Here is a 17,567-nt window from a genome sequence, read left to right on the forward strand (position 1 = left end):
ACAACTAAAGTGCCTTAGTTGTTACCAGATTGGAATCTCAGAACCAATGTTTCGAAACTGATTTTTGTTTTTCGTTTAAGATATTTTTTTTTTTTTTGCTGTGGAGACATATTGATATTGCTGGATTCAAACTTCTACAGTAGAAAGTTATTTTACGTTTTAAAGAAAAACTATAGTTAGAAAGGAAATCCTAGTTCTGCAGTGAATGTTATAAATTAAAACCTTTGAAATATAAGTTGTACCTATATAGCTATTTAAATCATTGCCAATTTATATAATAACAAGAAACTTTAAAATATTTATGTATAATTGATTGGATGAATTCATGAATAAATATGTGTATATCATCAGGCTTGAATAGTAACTATAAAATAATTTTTAATTTTTAGCGAATACTCAACAAGAATATACGTACGAAATTACTAATTGATAACTTGATTTAATTTTAAATTCTCGGTAAATATTTATTTATCCTGACAATTTAATGATAATTAGTAATCTCTCAATCTGAAATTTGTTAAGTTTTATTTATAGTACTTAATCGTTCTAGAATTGAATGCCATATGAAATGGAAAAATATTCAACGAAATCATACAACACCTTGCTTCTAAATTTATGAAAAATATAGAAAATATTTACACCGTAAATGTTTCATATGTATCAGCTACTCCAGTTAAAAAGGACTCGTGAGATATCTATAACAATTCTCTGTACAAAATAAGTTGAGCAATTTATCCATAATTTCTATTATAAATAACATAACAAACAAAGTCGGTTAAAATGAACTACTACACAATTTCTCAGTTCAAAAGGCACGTATTATTTCTGAATTATAATTCTGGGTCAAGTATTCCTCTCCGTGTAACATGTTTATTTCCTCGCCTCGACAAAACGAGATTAAAACTACAAATATTCTTCGTTTGTTTCCCCTGTAGAAACCCACAAATTTCATTTACTCCTGAGCCCAATGGATATATAATTCGCCACTGGTCTGTATCTCGCGCTATATAAAAGAAATAGCACCACCGATTTACCCAAAGCTTGGGTTCAGCAATAATTTGCCTAATTACATTTTACACCAGAACGCGCTCGCCAGTAACTCGTCCCGTTAACCCGCGACAACACACTATACTTTACGACGGAAGTAAGGGGAAGTCGTTTAAATCAAAAAGTAATATCTTAGATTATAGTGCGGATTCGCGGGGTCGGAGTATATTCCCAGCGGTAGAATACTTTCGTTTGTGCCAAGAAACCTTATCTACCCACAACATTATCCGTGAAAAATGTGCATTTCATTTCTCGTGCGGCGAACCGTGAATTCAAATGTGCTCGTTTTGCGTTTCACTTAATCTCTGTAAACGCGATCAATTACGCGAACATGGCTTCCTCGATAACGTTATCCCCTTGCCCTGTTACATCCTGCGAGACTCGCGATAAGCTTTACGAACCAAACGTAAGAAACACGAGCCAGATGTGTGGCGCATTACTCTTGCCAAATGTTAGAAACACGAGTGAAATTTGTTGGGAAACGAATTTTGTGAACGAGTGAAAAACCAATTTTTACAGACGCTGTTTTCTTAGCAACAATATATTTGGAGGTCTAGAAAGACTATTCTTTATATTATGATTTGTATAACGTTGGATATAGCATTATTGAACGATTCGACAAAGTGTTATTATGTTAATAAGTTGTATATATAATATAAATATATGTGGACAATATAAATAATATATGTGTATATATTATCTATTAACATAATAATGTTTTGTCGAATGTATATACGTACTTATTATGTATTCCATGTAAATTGTTTATTGCATTACAAACTAATACGCTGAATATATAAAATTTCCATTTCTATTAACTAGAATATACATTTCAGAATAACACAAAGCAAAAAATACTTTAACTTGATAAAATTATGATCAGATGTACAGTACAATAATAACTAAAGTAATGGCTTTTCCAAAAGAGACTTTAGAATTTTATTTTTTAATCAGACATAAATGGTACGTAATATATCCCATTTTATCATTTTAAATGAAAATATACATAATTACAATTAATCGTGGTAGATGTAATTATGTTGTCCACTATGTACAGGAGTATTTTGCTATTAAAACATTCGCGACCGGCAGATATTTTACGTTTCTAATACCGAGTACCGACGAAAATAATAAAATTCTGAAGCTGAACACCGCAAATTTGTATCGCTAGGGCGAAGATAAGAATTACGAAATATACTTTGAAATATCAATGTTGTAAATATGTACTGTATAAAATAGTAAGATTTTCATAATTTTTTCATAACCAGGAATAGAAATTGAAGTGACGTGAATTCACGCCAACGGTCGCGAATTTGTTAAAAGACAGAATCCTAAATCCTCTTTTAGGAAACCCTTCACTATAGTGCACGAGTAATAACAACAGCTTTTCCGAATCATCGTGCAAATGTTAACACGCGTTATATCGGATTGCACTTTCGCTCGCTGTTTCAACTAACAAGACGCGTTGCAAAAAATAATTGACCACGGTTGTTCGAAACGTCGATATCCGATATATGCGGCCTAACTTTCAGGAATTTTCCCTCGATACGGATATCTCGGTTACGCTGAATCGTTCCGATGCCCGAACGGACATCGTACGTCAAATTAATGTCGCGCGACCGTTTCCATCGACGAAATCGGATAACGAGACATTTGTCACGGATAACAAGGAGATATAAACAAACTTTATAATCAAAAACAAAGATAATGAAATTTCCTGCAAAAAAATAGAATTTAAGCAATGATACTTCGTACATTATTACTATAATTCAACGTCTTTATCACACAAAGTTTGCAGTGTTTTATAAATCTAAAGCAAACGTTGATTTGCTACGAGGGATTAGGCACGAGGAAATTTAGCAAGGTGGCAAGCTGCAGCTGAAGTGCTATTTCTAAACCTAACCACAATCATATTGGAGGTACCGTTTCACCTCTGATTCTAAAATAAACTTGGGAAACCGACCAGCAACCACAAACTAAACATTGATATTCATTGATTGATTTTGCATGGTTTGCGATGTTTATTATTTCTAAACAATATTTCAACGCGTCCCTCGTCGACTGGACGTTGTATCGAATTCGAGATCACCCTTGTCGACGTTAAAGGGGCATTCCAGCTTTGCCCGCAAAAAAACTAGGGCGTCTATGGAATTTTGTAGAATGGAAACTATTTGAGATATTCGTTACGAACTTCGCACCGCTATACGCGAACATACTACCGAGTTATGTGAAATTTTTTGTTGCAAAAGTATGTAGCAGTTTTATGGACATAGGATGCTTGCGTGACTGTTATAAAATAAAAGTGGCCACCTGCGCGGTTGATACGATGGTACTCTCAGTAAACCGTGTAAAAAAGAAATGAAGAAAATATTAGAGTCAAGTATTAAAGTGTTAAAGTTAATTGTAGAATCTAAAAAAAAATGGCACAAGTTGTTCATTTTAAATCGAGTATGTGACACACGAGGAAAAACAACTTCCTTATTAATTTTTCTAAGCAACAATAGATTTCAAAAATTTAGAGACTTCGCGCACACACAAGAGTTGGAGAGATTGAAGATCTAACTAACTAAACTAACTGATCGCGAACTGTCACCTGCTGTACCATACTTAATGATTTTCCGCGATAAGACATTTTTTTCTCAGAAAACCCCTTCATTGTTTTGTGACGCACATTCTAACGGAACATTTTTTTTGTTACTATAGTAAAATATCCTTATACGCACAAATTTTTATACGATAAATGCACAGAAACCATCCCCACTACAGACCACTAATACCAGCTACGGCTCCTTGATGTTGTCCCTGCTAATCTAAATCTAATTTCACTTTACACTTTTGCACTTTACACTTTTTATATCTAAAGATGTTATTACAAGTACGCAGCTATTAGCTCGTTATTACTCGCGACGAAGAATTGTTCGTCACGAATAATACCGATTACCAGGTCTCACCACGTGGACGTTGCTGCAACTGAAGACCCGGAGATAGAAGGAATCAAAGTTCCTTCGATCTCCCCCTACATAGAGTATACATACATAGATGCATACTCTACGTAGAGTCGACGAGCTTAATACTAAGTACGAAACGATGAAAATCAAAGGAAAATAAAATTCCCTTCGATTTCCAAAGTCTAAATCTGACTCTGCCAAATAATTATTTGAACTAAGAGGGTAAAGCTAAATTGAGATCGTGACGCGACGCGACCATGAAACTGAACTTACTGAGTCAGTCCCGTTTCCTCTTGATGGATCTGGACTCGAGAGGAAGACGACCGACGCCTCCGAATCAGTCCTACACACTCTGCACCCATCTGGGAGCCACAATAGGACCCGACTTGCACCCATCTCACTGCGCTTTGGACTTACTGCACTGCGCCGGGAGCCTGGGACTACACCAGACGGGATACAGGGAGTAGAGAACCGATCCGGAGGAGCCGATTGTCTTCCTCTCGAATACAGATCCACCAGGAGAACGGCAACCGACCTTTCTGTCCAGTTACACAGTTGGTCACTTCACTTATGACATGAAGTAATAGTGACCGAAGTGGAGAACGGAGTTGCGAGTCCAATATGGACCTACGAACAAACAAGAGAATTGAATAAGTGATTAATAATCATTTGACAGAGGATAGACACGCATGCCTTAAAACTAATGAAACCAAACTAAGGTACCCACAACCAATACCAAGCAAACTAAGGTATCCACAACTAATACCAAGCAAAGACTACAAGGAAGGATAGAACGGACGCGAGACGCGGACGGGCGATCGCGAGATCCATATCGACCGATGGATCGTCGAAGAATGAGCTCTCACCCCTCTAATACCTGTGTCTGTCGAGAGTCGCGGCTCGCTTGTGCGTCTCGAAGTAGAGAAGGGGAAGGGCGAACAACAACCGCGTGACGCTCAATTCGAAGGCTCGTTGAAACCATCGAGAAAATAATTCGTAAAATATTAATATCACAGCAAAATTATATTCCTCATCATTGTTTAAATAATAAGTATTGTTAATAATTAATTTAACTATTGTCAGAAATTAATATTTAGTTGATGCATTCAATAGATATTACAATATTGACAAATTTCTCCCGATTAATGTCTCGAATGAATACTTATTCTGAACCGTAATTGTTATTAATGTTTAATCGAACATTGAATTGTACTATATGTACCACAAATGTTTAATTATAATTGCCAATATTAATTAATAAATTTTAAGTATACAACTCATTAAAAATATAAATTCCAGTACTTTTACCAAATTTCCAATAACTTATTTGATGGATAAGACAATAGACAAGGTGCACAATCTCCGTGTATGTTTGAAAAGGCACAAAATGAACGACCCTAACCGTGATTGTTCAGATTCATGACAAATGTGTGGGCGCTGTTCGCCGTGGTGTTCCTCGCCATTTACACTGCTAACCTGGCCGCCTTCATGATCACGAGGGAAGAGTTCCACGAATTCAGCGGAGTGGATGATCTTCGTTTGGCGAAACCGTTTTCCCACAAGCCCATGTTCAAATTCGGCACCATACCGTGGAGTCACACGGACAGCACACTCGCGAAATATTTCAAGGAGATGCACGCGTACATGAAGGCCTTCAACAAAACCAGCGTCGCCGAGGGGATCGAAGCAGTTATCAGCGGGTAAGCGTGAGAGAGAATCAGATCGCTCCAAGTTTGATAACAGCCTGGCAATTACCGAAATTACTGGCGGTTGTTTGTTAAACTCGCGTAAACGCTTGACGTCCGTACGGTATTACACCTCGTTGTCGAACTTCAGGAAATTCTGTTTGGCGTTAATCTGCGAATAAGTTTCATTGGTCTTCGTTGTAGTAATTTGTTCGCAACTATGGCTCCTTTGATTGGTAGACTACTGGTGTTGGAGGTGTTTAGTTTGACCACTATGTAGTTGGTCGAGAGTCGATCTTGTGTGAAGGAAGGAGAAATTAATATCAAGTAGATGTAGGTTCTTGTTGAAGACGTTGTTTCTATATGGCAGCTCGGCTAGTTATACGAGTATTTTATTACTTATTTATTCATTTACTGTTTTAGTTATTTTCAGTTATATGAAGGACACATATTTTATCACAATATTATATAGATAGATCATTTATTTCTTGTAATTTTTTACATGAAAAAGAACTTTGGTGTACATCTTTACAAGCCATAAAAACATTTAACATATACATATACATTATTATGTAAACTACTTATATGATGAAAATTAAAGATAACCAGCAATGAAAAAATGTAGAGATAAAAGAAAGAAATGCTTACGTACGACTGACGGTCTAATCAAGTAATTAGAAATTAAAGTATTAATTAAAACGAAAGTCACGTTGTGGTAGTTATGTACTCGTATAAAACCACCAGATGCACGTAAAACATTAAATTATGCTTATTTATACTAAAATCACTTATACTGTTCTGTTTACCTCGGAAACCAATTCATCTTTATCTTTCCTCGAAAATCAACGTGATGGATCACCTAAAACCTTTGTCGGAAGTAACGAACTGTTAATAAAAAGAACGTTCCACTTCAGGAGGACTCGAACGGCTTAAATCGCTAGAAGTTTCCGTGAGATTATTTCGTGGAAAAGTAGAGAAAGCTTCGAAGCAATGTAGCCGAGATCAAACTGAACTTCGTCGATGCGTGTAAAAAGTTTGGAAAGTCTGAATCGATCGATCAGCCGCCTGATTCGTTCGATTCAACGACTGAACGCGAATTTTCTCCTACCCGTGGTCGGTCCTCTGAGAAATGCTGTTCCTTTTGCGACAGAGAAATGGACGCTTTTATCTACGATGGAACGGTTTTGGACTATTTGGTTGCACAAGACGAGGACTGCCGACTGCTGACCGTGGGTTCCTGGTACGCCATGACAGGATACGGTCTCGCGTTTTCAAGAAACTCCAAGTACCTACAGATGTTCAACAAACGTCTATTGGACTACAGGAACAATGGTATATCGTAATTTCACTGTAATTAACTACACATAGTTCTCTATTAGAGAATTCCTTGGTTAATTATCTCGCAAACTTCTCTTATTGATAAAGTTAAAATTGAATCAAGTACATATATATGTAATAATTCACATTATTCATCATATCATTATTCATATTATTAATATCCTTCAATAATTCGTATTTAAAAATATATAAATTTATAACGTATATATGTATTCATGTGTAATAGGAATTCATTTTATTACGAATTTATCTATTTTTAACATCAACATATATATTCTTAAAAAAATTATATTCAAAAGTAAATATGAATTTTTATATTTTTATGAATTTATATTACATTTCTTCTTTTAGAAACAAGTTTCATGACAAAAGTTCAATTTATTATATAATGTTTTCGATCTCATTTCGACTTCACTTCTCGTTGGTATTTGCAAACAGTATTTTTCTGATTCATCCTAACAATTATATACAAACACGTGTTGAATTCGCGGTTGAAAGAAAATTTAATTCGTGTAAACATTTTTAACGAACTACTTCTAATGTGTAACTAATAGTAAAAATAATTGAAATGATAACTGAAATAAAAAAGTATGTTTGTAAAATATTAACATTTGTTTTTGGACTAAGAATCAGTTCAGTAAATGTCAACGAAAGTGCACGACGTTTTAAGGCTAATTAATCGTTACCTTAGGTTCCTCCATTACTTTGCTAGAGTATTTAATATTTCAGGGGATTTGGAACGTCTGAGAAGGTACTGGATGACGGGCACCTGTAAGCCAGGAAGAGAGGTTCAAAAGAGCAGCGATCCCTTGGCACTGGAACAGTTCTTGTCCGCGTTTCTCTTACTGATGATGGGAATTCTCTTGGCCGCGGCCTTTCTACTTCTAGAACATTTGTATTTCAAATATGTCAGACAGCATCTGGCGCGGAGCGACGGTGGTGGTTGTTGCGCACTTTTCAGCTTGGTAAGCTCTGTTCAGCCTGTCCAATCTATTTCTCGCTTTATATCGATTAAGCAACACCTGGCGGTATTTTCTTAACATTATTATATGCCTCTGAACGATTTTAAGTTCTCTTTTTCCGCGCGATTCATTCCTCTTCCTCCGCAATATGTATAAAAAGAAAACTGAAATGGAACACTAGCTCTGGAGAAATTGCATTTGGAAAAGAAATAAATCTTCATTTAAAGATTCAGAAGTATGATGTACCATTTTTATTTTAATAAACAGACAGATGTTGAAAGTTACATTCATAGTCATTGAAACTTTATTACATTTATGTATTTCATCCAAAAAACGAGCCATTAACTTTCAGAACTGATTAATCAACAGTTGTAATTTGTATACGTTGAAATTGATTATTCAGGTCTTTAAAAATGTAAGAATGGTCTCATTAATGAATTTTTCATTTGATTCGAATACCTGTTCTTTAACACGTTGACTGCCAGACTAATACTCTTAATTACTACTGTGATTAAGTTTTGTTTCCAGACTATAAGAAGCTATATAATCAAACATTTATTGTGGTATTTATTTTTATAACTTTATTGAAGATTAAGAATTTCATTCAAATTTATTTTTTTTTTTTGTACTTAACATTCAGAAGTAATTTTGTTAAGAGCACTGGCGATCAACGTGTTAATGTGAAAAATTGCTTCGTTTGATCCACTCGAATACTTTGTTTAAAGAGTATGGGAAAGTCTTTAACGTTCCGTGGAGCAGTGTACGAGGCACAGGACATCCTGAGGTACCACAGATGCAGGGACCCCATCTGCGATACTCATTTGTGGAAGGTCAAGCACGAGCTGGACATGGCCAGGATCAGGATACGACAGCTGGAAAAGGATCTCGAGGCGCACGGGATAAAACCAACACAGACTAAGTACGCAATTCCTTTATTTAATTTTCTTTAACGTCGATCCAAGTTCTACGATATTCGACCTTCTGTGCCACGATCGAGATTCCCCAGCCCATCCGAGAGGATCTCAAAGAACATTTGTAAAAAAATTAATTACAAACGTCTGCTGAACTACTTGTGGCCACGTTCGTTTTTCTTCCATTTTCTACAACTTTGTTCCATTTTGTAATTCTTGTGTAGATGAAACGGTAAATAAATTCATTAACTTGTTGCTTGTGTGTATAAAAGGGTACCCAGAAATGATCTGGATTAAATTTTTTAAACGTGTTTATTAAAATTTACGCTTTTATATTCTAGTGTTTCTTAAAGTACTCTTCGTATGAGTTAATATGTTGTTTCAACGTATCGCACAGTAACTCAGAGTAAATAAATATTTTAAATTACGCGAGGAAAGGGAAATATGTAAGTAAGGAATCGGAAGTATTATACAAATAACTAAACTTAACCTACTTCCCATTCTTGGAACGTGAAATAAGAAAGAAAAATTTTCTTAGTAATATCTTTAGTTGTATTGCATAAATATGTATATAAGTATTGTATACAAGTAAAGTAAATTGAGTATTGTATATAAGTAGATAAACACTGTACATATGTAAATTATAAATATTATTTTATCTAGTAAATGGTTAGTAAAATAAAATTAGAAATTAGTATTTTTAATGCATATGCATTGTAGTTAAAGATATTACCAACAAAACTCATCTTTTCATCGTAATGGTCAACTTCATGTTTTAAGAATGGCGAGTACTTTGTAAAATAATTCTTTTCCCTTAATATTTACATAAAATATCTATTTATTCTGAATTACTGTGCAATAATACTCTAACTTTTCCCTCGAGTACCAAAATATTAAACATTTTTTCAATAAAGATGAATCCAATTTTTACTTCAAAACAAAGAAATTTACATTTAACTAAAATAAAACTAAATTCTTCCAATTCACCTAGTCCATAAAATTGTAAACTTTGATAAACGTGTCCCAATAAAAATAACACCAGTTGTCTTTCGGTACCCTACAATGAGTAAATGCAAATGCAAGTAGTCTCGAGTAACCAAAATAGTGCATCAGCAAAGTAAAGTTCGATGGTTTGAAAGCTTCGAGATCCGCTCCGATGATCGACGAAAGGAAATCCGTGAGAAGCGATTCGAGAAACGAAAAGATCCGCGACGAAGGGAACGGACAGTCGCGTACCGCTTTTACCTCGGGCGTCTGATATACTCCCGCTTCGTTTGCTTCCTTTCGAGTACCGAAAACTCGTTTTCGGGAACGATATATCTCGCGGAGTGGTGCAGTTTGTTTTCCTACGAAACATCAAAGGACCGCTGTACCTAGAGATATTTTGGCGCTCGCCACACTCCTTCAATTACGATGGCGTATCGCAAAGCGGAAGTGGACCCGTACAAGAGAGATCTACGCATGTCACTGCATATTCACCTCACCTGTCTTCCGTAAAATTTGCATGGGTTTAACATCGACTCACGTCCCCGCGCTGGAACCCCAGAAACGTGTCGCGATGGGGGATAAAACAAGATTAATCCGGGAAATGATTGGGAATTGAATTGGGTCGACATACTATAATCAGTGACTGAGCGAAATTATTCGACACTGTCCATATTCTAGTTAATCATGCCGAGGGAGACCTCTATAGTCTGGTACTCTGATTTGAGGATCGTGATTTCTTTGGGTTTTTTTTTTTTTTCTTAGAGTACGAGATGAAAGGACTGGAATGAAATAAAAATTAATAGAGATGTAGCTTTTTGAACACTAAACTTACGGAGATTTCTTATCAGATTTTTAGTAGTGAAGTAATTCTTTAGTAAGTGAAACTACTAAATTAATTAGGAGGCTTGAACAAAAATAAATTTGAATGTAAGCTTGACTTTTTATATGAATAAAAATCACCATAAATGGTTGACAAAGAATACAAACGGTTTCTGTAGAACCTTGTAAAATATGGAATTGGTCAAAATGACCATGCCCTGTAATTTCAAGGTATACCTTTCTTTTCTAAACAACGTTATTGTTGCTATTTTTATTTATTCATAAAAAATTATACAATTAAATGATTTGATCTTGATTCTATTCGCATAATATAAAACTGATTTATTTTTCTTTCTATAATGAACAAGTTGAGTCAGGCATTTTAGGTTCGTGTAATAATAATAATAAAAGCTTTTGTCTTCCATAAAACGTCGAATAATTTCGTCCAGGTTTGCAAAATGAGCTTATTTGTTGGGTAATTAACGTTCGATTAATTATGGCCGCTGCTGGCGTATTCTCCAAGCGGTAGGACGTGAGAATCGACTTTAAATCCTGACCTACTTTCTAACGTTACTTGGAGCCTGGCTCGCACAGCATGCATCTATTTACTAATAAATATATATACATTTACATATACAGATGCGAAATGTGTATATAATATTCACAAGTATACCTATATAGGTTCCTTAATATCATGATATCGGCACAAGCATATTGTTTCTTTCTAGTTTTTCTTGTCTATCTGCGCCATTTTTCATACACTGTCGATCACAAGTTTAGGACCACCTCATTTGTAAGTCGAAAGCAGATTCTTTCATAGAAAAGAGTCATGCGAAAGGTTTCTTTATAAGGATTTCTGGTTCTAGAAAAGAAACGTACAATTCTTTTTTTTTTCGATCATTACCTTCGTCTTATTTCTCTGGAAATAATAAATCAACTTCCCTACTAAAGGCTCTACTTTTTTAAGTTTGTAATTATATATAGCGATAAGTTGCATTTTTTTTAAAACTTAGATACGTGCATGTAGTTTTATCAATTATTCTTTTAATTCACTACTGGTTCAGATTATTTTGTAGCGTGACAATCGATACTTTCTTCGTTCGAGACGAAAAGAAATTATTAAACGGAATCGACGCACGTTGCATGCTTTGACGAGGCCAACATTTTCTCTGGCGATAGTTTTTTTCACGATTATACCTGAAAAATGCAATCACGATCGTTTTTATATGTAATGTTTTTGTTTAATTTTTCTCACTAGTATGAGCAGTGGAATACTAAGATATGACTCGGCATCTGATTTTTATTACACAGTATTGACAATTTACTGTTGTGCCCTTTTCAGAATAACTTAATAAATTTAGTATTAAATAGTAAGTGAAATTTTTAAATGAACGTTAGAATGTTCTCCAATACCATAAAAGTCTGTGATATGAAGATACAAGAATATTATACTTGTAAACATATTATATGATTCCATTGAACTAAACTTGCTATTGAAATTCACATTTACATTAATATGTCATGCTACAATTCTTGTGTAAGATAAAATATTACAGCAATATGTAACATAAAACTTTTATTTCGTTTCAAGCATTTGGATGAGTTCAATAGTTTTTAAAAAGAATTTTAAAATGTAATAATGTATATTAAATTCTCAATATTCATTGCACTTGAACTTTCTTTAAATAAAGGATAAATGTTCCTAATAAAAACTCAAAGGAAGGTTGAAGCGTTAAAAGAAAAACAAATTTATTTATTCAAATATTTTATCTCTAAGTGAATTTTTTCAAAAAATAATTCTCCACTGCAAGTTGATTTAATCTTTACTTAAAAAAGAGGTGTAGCCTGTCTTGTTTTCTAGAATCACCCTGCAGACTTGAGTTTCGTGTTCCTGTAGATAACCCAAAGAACATAGTTACTATAGAATGATATGAATCTAAATAGACAAAACAATAAAAAAAATGCATCAATAATTGGTGAAAAGCATTATTCATACTTAGCAATAGCCATACTTACAGACGAAGGACTATTTGAAATATATCATCTGGGCCTTGAACTTGCAACTTATGGTTTGATCTGTTACGTCTACGTTTGTATACGTTCGCATCAAGGCAGAAGTTCAAGCACAATCAAATACTCAAGGATTTAAAAAACAACCCTGTAAATAATTATAAGTAGACACAGCTGAAGGACAATTAGTGTCGTTTAGCGTTAAAGGTATTGGTGAAGTTGGTGGTTCGAAACTTATGGCCGACAGTGTACGTTTCACTGCATCACGCAAGAAACCACGTTTCACGGTGAAGTGGCTTCGAATTTCCGTGTCTGTATTGAAAAGTTGTACGATGAAAAATTGGGGAGAGAGAAAGAAACAAAAGGTGAGGGGAGAGTAAAAGAATACGTGCTGGCTTTAAAAAAAAAAAGGCAGGTCTTCTCAACGACACGAGATCTCGACGAATTTCCGAAACTCAGTGCCAAGGAAAGTTTTCTCTGAAAACTTCATCCAGACAGCCTAGGAGTGTTCGCAGAGCATCCAGGTGTATTGTTTCGAAGAATCGCGGACCTTGTCTAATCGAACTTTCGTGATAAGCGAACCAACAAGATTTTGTAATACTGTCACGAGTGTAAACGACAAACTTCCAAGCTTTCGACGAAATTAAATTTCTTGGGTGAATTTCGACGGAATTAGATAAGATTCAAATCCAGAACATCGTGATTCAGAGTACGAGTTTTTATTAAATTATACTCTGTTATTATTTGCTACTTTGATACGATGGGTCAAGGCAGTATTATCCAGTTTCCTTGAAATTGCAGAGAAATTATAATAATAATGTACATAGAGAAATCAAAGTATGAATTTTCACATTACCGTGAATGTCTGTGAAACCACACAAGATATCGAAATAGTCCAATTAAAAATTTCATAATTCTTGGTATTTTACAACGTAATTATAGTATGGAAGAAAAGTATCTTCAAAGTAAAATGACAAAGTAATATAGTGTTATAATAATATTTATTTTTATATACAGGATGCCTACGTATAAGTTCAGACATACGCAGGGTGTGAATTCTACAACAAATTTCCAACAAACAATTACTCTTAGATATATTCTTTGTGTCGCCTTATTCTCGAGAATTTTCACTTTTAATATTTTTTCTGCGTTTTCGTCTTATACTCTTTAAACGGCCATAACTCCTCCAAATTACAGTACAAACTGAAAAGTAAGTATACCATTCAAAGAAGCGTTAAATTTCCCATTTCTCTGATGTCAAAGCAAAATTTATTACGAAGATTTAACAAATGAAAAATTAGGTCAAACTTTACATTGTGAAAGTTTTAAAAAATTCATTTTCTGCCTAAAATACCTCCGTACAATTTTTTTTGACAATACCATTCAAAAGCTGAGACTTGGTAGAAGTTCTTCCCGAAGAGTGCCCGCCAAACAACTATGTCCTTGAAATCGAAAAACGGATAGAGAAAAAGTCAAATTTTTTAAAATTTTCACAATGTAAAGTTTGACCTAATTTTTCATTTGTTAAATCTTCGTAATAAATTTTGCTTTGACATCAGAGAAATGGGAAATTTAATGCTTCTTCGAATGGTATACTTACTTTTCAGTTTGTACTGTAATTTGGTGGAGTTATGGCCGTTTAAAGAGTGTAAGTCGAAAACGCAGAAAAAATATTAAAAGTGAAAATTCTCGAGAATAAGGCGACACAAAGAATATATCTAAGAGTAATTGTTTGTTGGAAATTTGTTGTAGAATTCACACCCTGCGTATGTCCGAACTTATACGTAGACACCCTGTATAGTAAGTTCCGTGAGTATTCGTACCTTCTATGTTGATTGTAGAAATTTGTTTAAATTGAAGGACAGGTTTGATGTTTCTAAATAAATTGTTCATTATAAATACATGCATGTGTAGAATTGATTGATATATGTATATATATATTAATAATAAAACATTTATTTGGAAACATCAAACCTGTCGTTTAATTTATACAAATTTCTTCAATAGACATATAGGGTATCAATTTTGAGACTGATTGTAGATATAAGAATGATAGATGAAACAATCTATTCACCGAATATCAAGTCACCGAAACAAAAACTAGTTACATCTCTATATCGCCACGTTTCTGCGATGCCTTTCTTTCAATCTCGAGTTGCCAAACCTCCCTTGTCAGTTGGCTACGATAAAGCGAAAGTGTCTACCGACGATGAGGGGAGTAATAATAAGAAAAATAAGGGTGAGTGAGGTCTCGTGTCGTGGGATGCTGCCGGGCCATATTATGAAATGGTTGGTGGCGGAACGATGGTGGAAAGGAAGCCTGGCACATATCCACGTCGGCTTTTTTAAAGGAGGAAAACCGGAAGTCTCGGCTGGTGGCGAGGATGCTTTCAAAGCTCGGAACGCCATACACCACCGGAGCCATTGGCGGTGGAAGCTCCGCATCCGCTACCGCCATACTTCGATTCGTAAGTCAGCAACGTCCACAACACGTAAGAATGCTCAGTGACGTAGGAACCGAAGCAAACATTTATCTGGATGTATCTGACGAGTAGCTTTTGGAAGACCGCTGTCTTCAGCATCCTGGTACCCAGAGAACCTCGCGACGAGGCCATCGTAACGTTCTTTTCTTAATTTCTAATGATTCCCCTAATTCTTTTTTAATTTTCAATCAACGATGCCTGTAATTCTTTCCTTAATTTTTGTGTATTGATAACTTGATAATTTGGTATTATTCGATTTTATCAAGCAAACTTAATTTAAATCATGCTCAATTTATAAAACAAAGAACATAATCAATTTTACCATTTAAATTGAATTTACTATTGAACTTACTATTGAATCGCCAAGCATTTACCAACCAAAATGAATATTACTCTTCAATGTTTAATGTTCAATATCACAGCCTGCTTTTTGGATATTTTACTGACCTTATTCCATATTCTTATATTTGACCTTACTCCAAACTTCTTTCATGAATAATTAAATACGCAATTCATATTCATTCTGCAATAGCGAAAAACATAATATGAATTTCACAGATTGAATCGAATGCGCTTGTAAATATAAACGAAAAACAAAACATGGGAGACGGTCTAACGATATTATTGAACGAAATATTAAAATACTACCGAGCAAAATATTTTAAGTAGATAGATACATAATTCATGCTCAATCTATAATAATAAAAAAACTAAGGTAATAACGTAATATAAATTTCAAAATTGAATTTACTTGTAAATAGAAACGAAAAATAGAACATAATGATATTGCTGAGCAAAATAAACGTTGCTTTCTTCCACAATTAATTTTGATCACGAAATATTGAATCGGAATTTTTTTCTATCGCCTTCTTTTTGGTAGTAACACGTGGCCACGGCGAGCACACTTCTTGCTCCCCGCGAGATGTGTTTACTGGGTCACGGATACTGAAACTTGGCACCGGGACAGCGGTACGCCGAATCAACTGCCAAACGCCCGAAAAATTCGCGCTTGTTTGTTCGCCAGTCGGGTGTCGGTTCGGGTCAACCGGCGTTCGCCATTTAAAACGAACCGGAGATCAGAGTGTCGCGTAACATATGGCGCGAGCATGAAATCTGGCACGTCTGCTAAACAGGACACGATATTTTCCTCTGTCTCGCACGTTATCGCCGATACATCTGAAATTGTATACTCAGCCTGCATCGAGCGGAAGAAATCCCAAAAGGATCTGTGTTATTTGTTACTTTATATCCGACCGCGAATATATAACTGAAATTTCATTCATACGTTTCCTACGTCACTGTGAACCGCTGCGGAGCGGACCTGGTCGATACTTCGTATCAGTGATTTCCAAAGTAGGAGGCTACCCCTACGAAAATGTTTGACAGTTTGAGTGCCGGATAAATATTTGTGAGAATATTTATGAAACTAAAATTTTGTTTATACATATGGAAATTATACAATCAAACATTTGCGATAACATTTATCTTCGTACGATCAAAATTCATGAATTCTATCCAGATTTATTTTCTTTTACGCCTGGTTTCGCAATTAATTTCTTAGTTCGTGTGTGAAAATCGCTATCCGTGGGGATCACGAACTTTTTCGTTCTATATCGTATTATTTACAATATATAATATAATAAGTATAATTAATATATCAAGACGGGGGTTCAGAAGCTTTACTTAAATAATAATTTATATTCAACAAGTGGAACCTCTCTGCCTCAATCGATTAAAATCGAGAAAAGTAACTTAGCTCTGAATGAATTCAATCGAACGTAACAAAAATTCTCTCTGTATCATTTTCGAGCACAGAAGCAGTCCTTTTTCTTAAGGGAACGCCTCCCGAAAAAGATTGGAAACGAAGTTCCGCGAAGTAGTCAGGAAAATTGTTGTCACGGCGGAACGAGAAGAATCGAAAGAGTCGTTCGAACGTCGATGAATTCGTCCACGGAGAGGATAAAGTCGATCTCGTACAGCTCAGTTCGAGTTCAGTTTCGGCGCGATTCCTCGGTGTCTCTTACAAAAGGAACATCCACGAAGGGTCCCCATCGAATTCAGTGAAACTTCGCAGATGCGTAGAGCGGTCAAAAATAGAGGGGTGCGTGCAGATTTTTATTAGCAGCGATAACTCAACTACAAAGGTTGGAAAGACCCTCCAAAGTTTCAGACTTCCAATGCCAGAACGAAACCGTTTGGAACCACTACAAAACCATTCGGAAACCATTGAATGTCACAGGAAAACTTTTAGATAAACGTATGTTTGATAAGGGATGATATAGTGCATGCAGTGGTAAAACGAATTAATTCAATAAATAAGAAATCACTGGTAGGTTTCATAGGAAATAGTGTTTAAAATAAAAGGATGAAATTGTGA

General features: G+C 35.0%; 1 protein-coding gene across 3 annotated transcripts in view; it reads left to right on the forward strand.

The window, feature by feature from the left end:
* LOC128884762 (glutamate receptor ionotropic, NMDA 2B) overlaps positions 1-17,567 on the forward strand; it is a 365,676-nt gene that overhangs the window by 334,405 nt on the left and 13,704 nt on the right. For all 3 annotated transcript variants that reach the window (XM_054138365.1, XM_054138368.1, XM_054138367.1), the window contains 5 exons: positions 5,411-5,695; positions 6,831-7,012; positions 7,748-7,983; positions 8,706-8,899; positions 15,059-15,175. In XM_054138365.1, the coding sequence (XP_053994340.1) occupies positions 5,411-5,695; positions 6,831-7,012; positions 7,748-7,983; positions 8,706-8,899; positions 15,059-15,175 (1,014 nt within the window). The remainder of the gene's footprint in view (positions 1-5,410; positions 5,696-6,830; positions 7,013-7,747; positions 7,984-8,705; positions 8,900-15,058; positions 15,176-17,567) is intronic.

Source organism: Hylaeus volcanicus, chromosome 2, assembly GCF_026283585.1.
Source record: "Hylaeus volcanicus isolate JK05 chromosome 2, UHH_iyHylVolc1.0_haploid, whole genome shotgun sequence".
Lineage (NCBI taxonomy): Eukaryota > Metazoa > Arthropoda > Insecta > Hymenoptera > Colletidae > Hylaeus > Hylaeus volcanicus.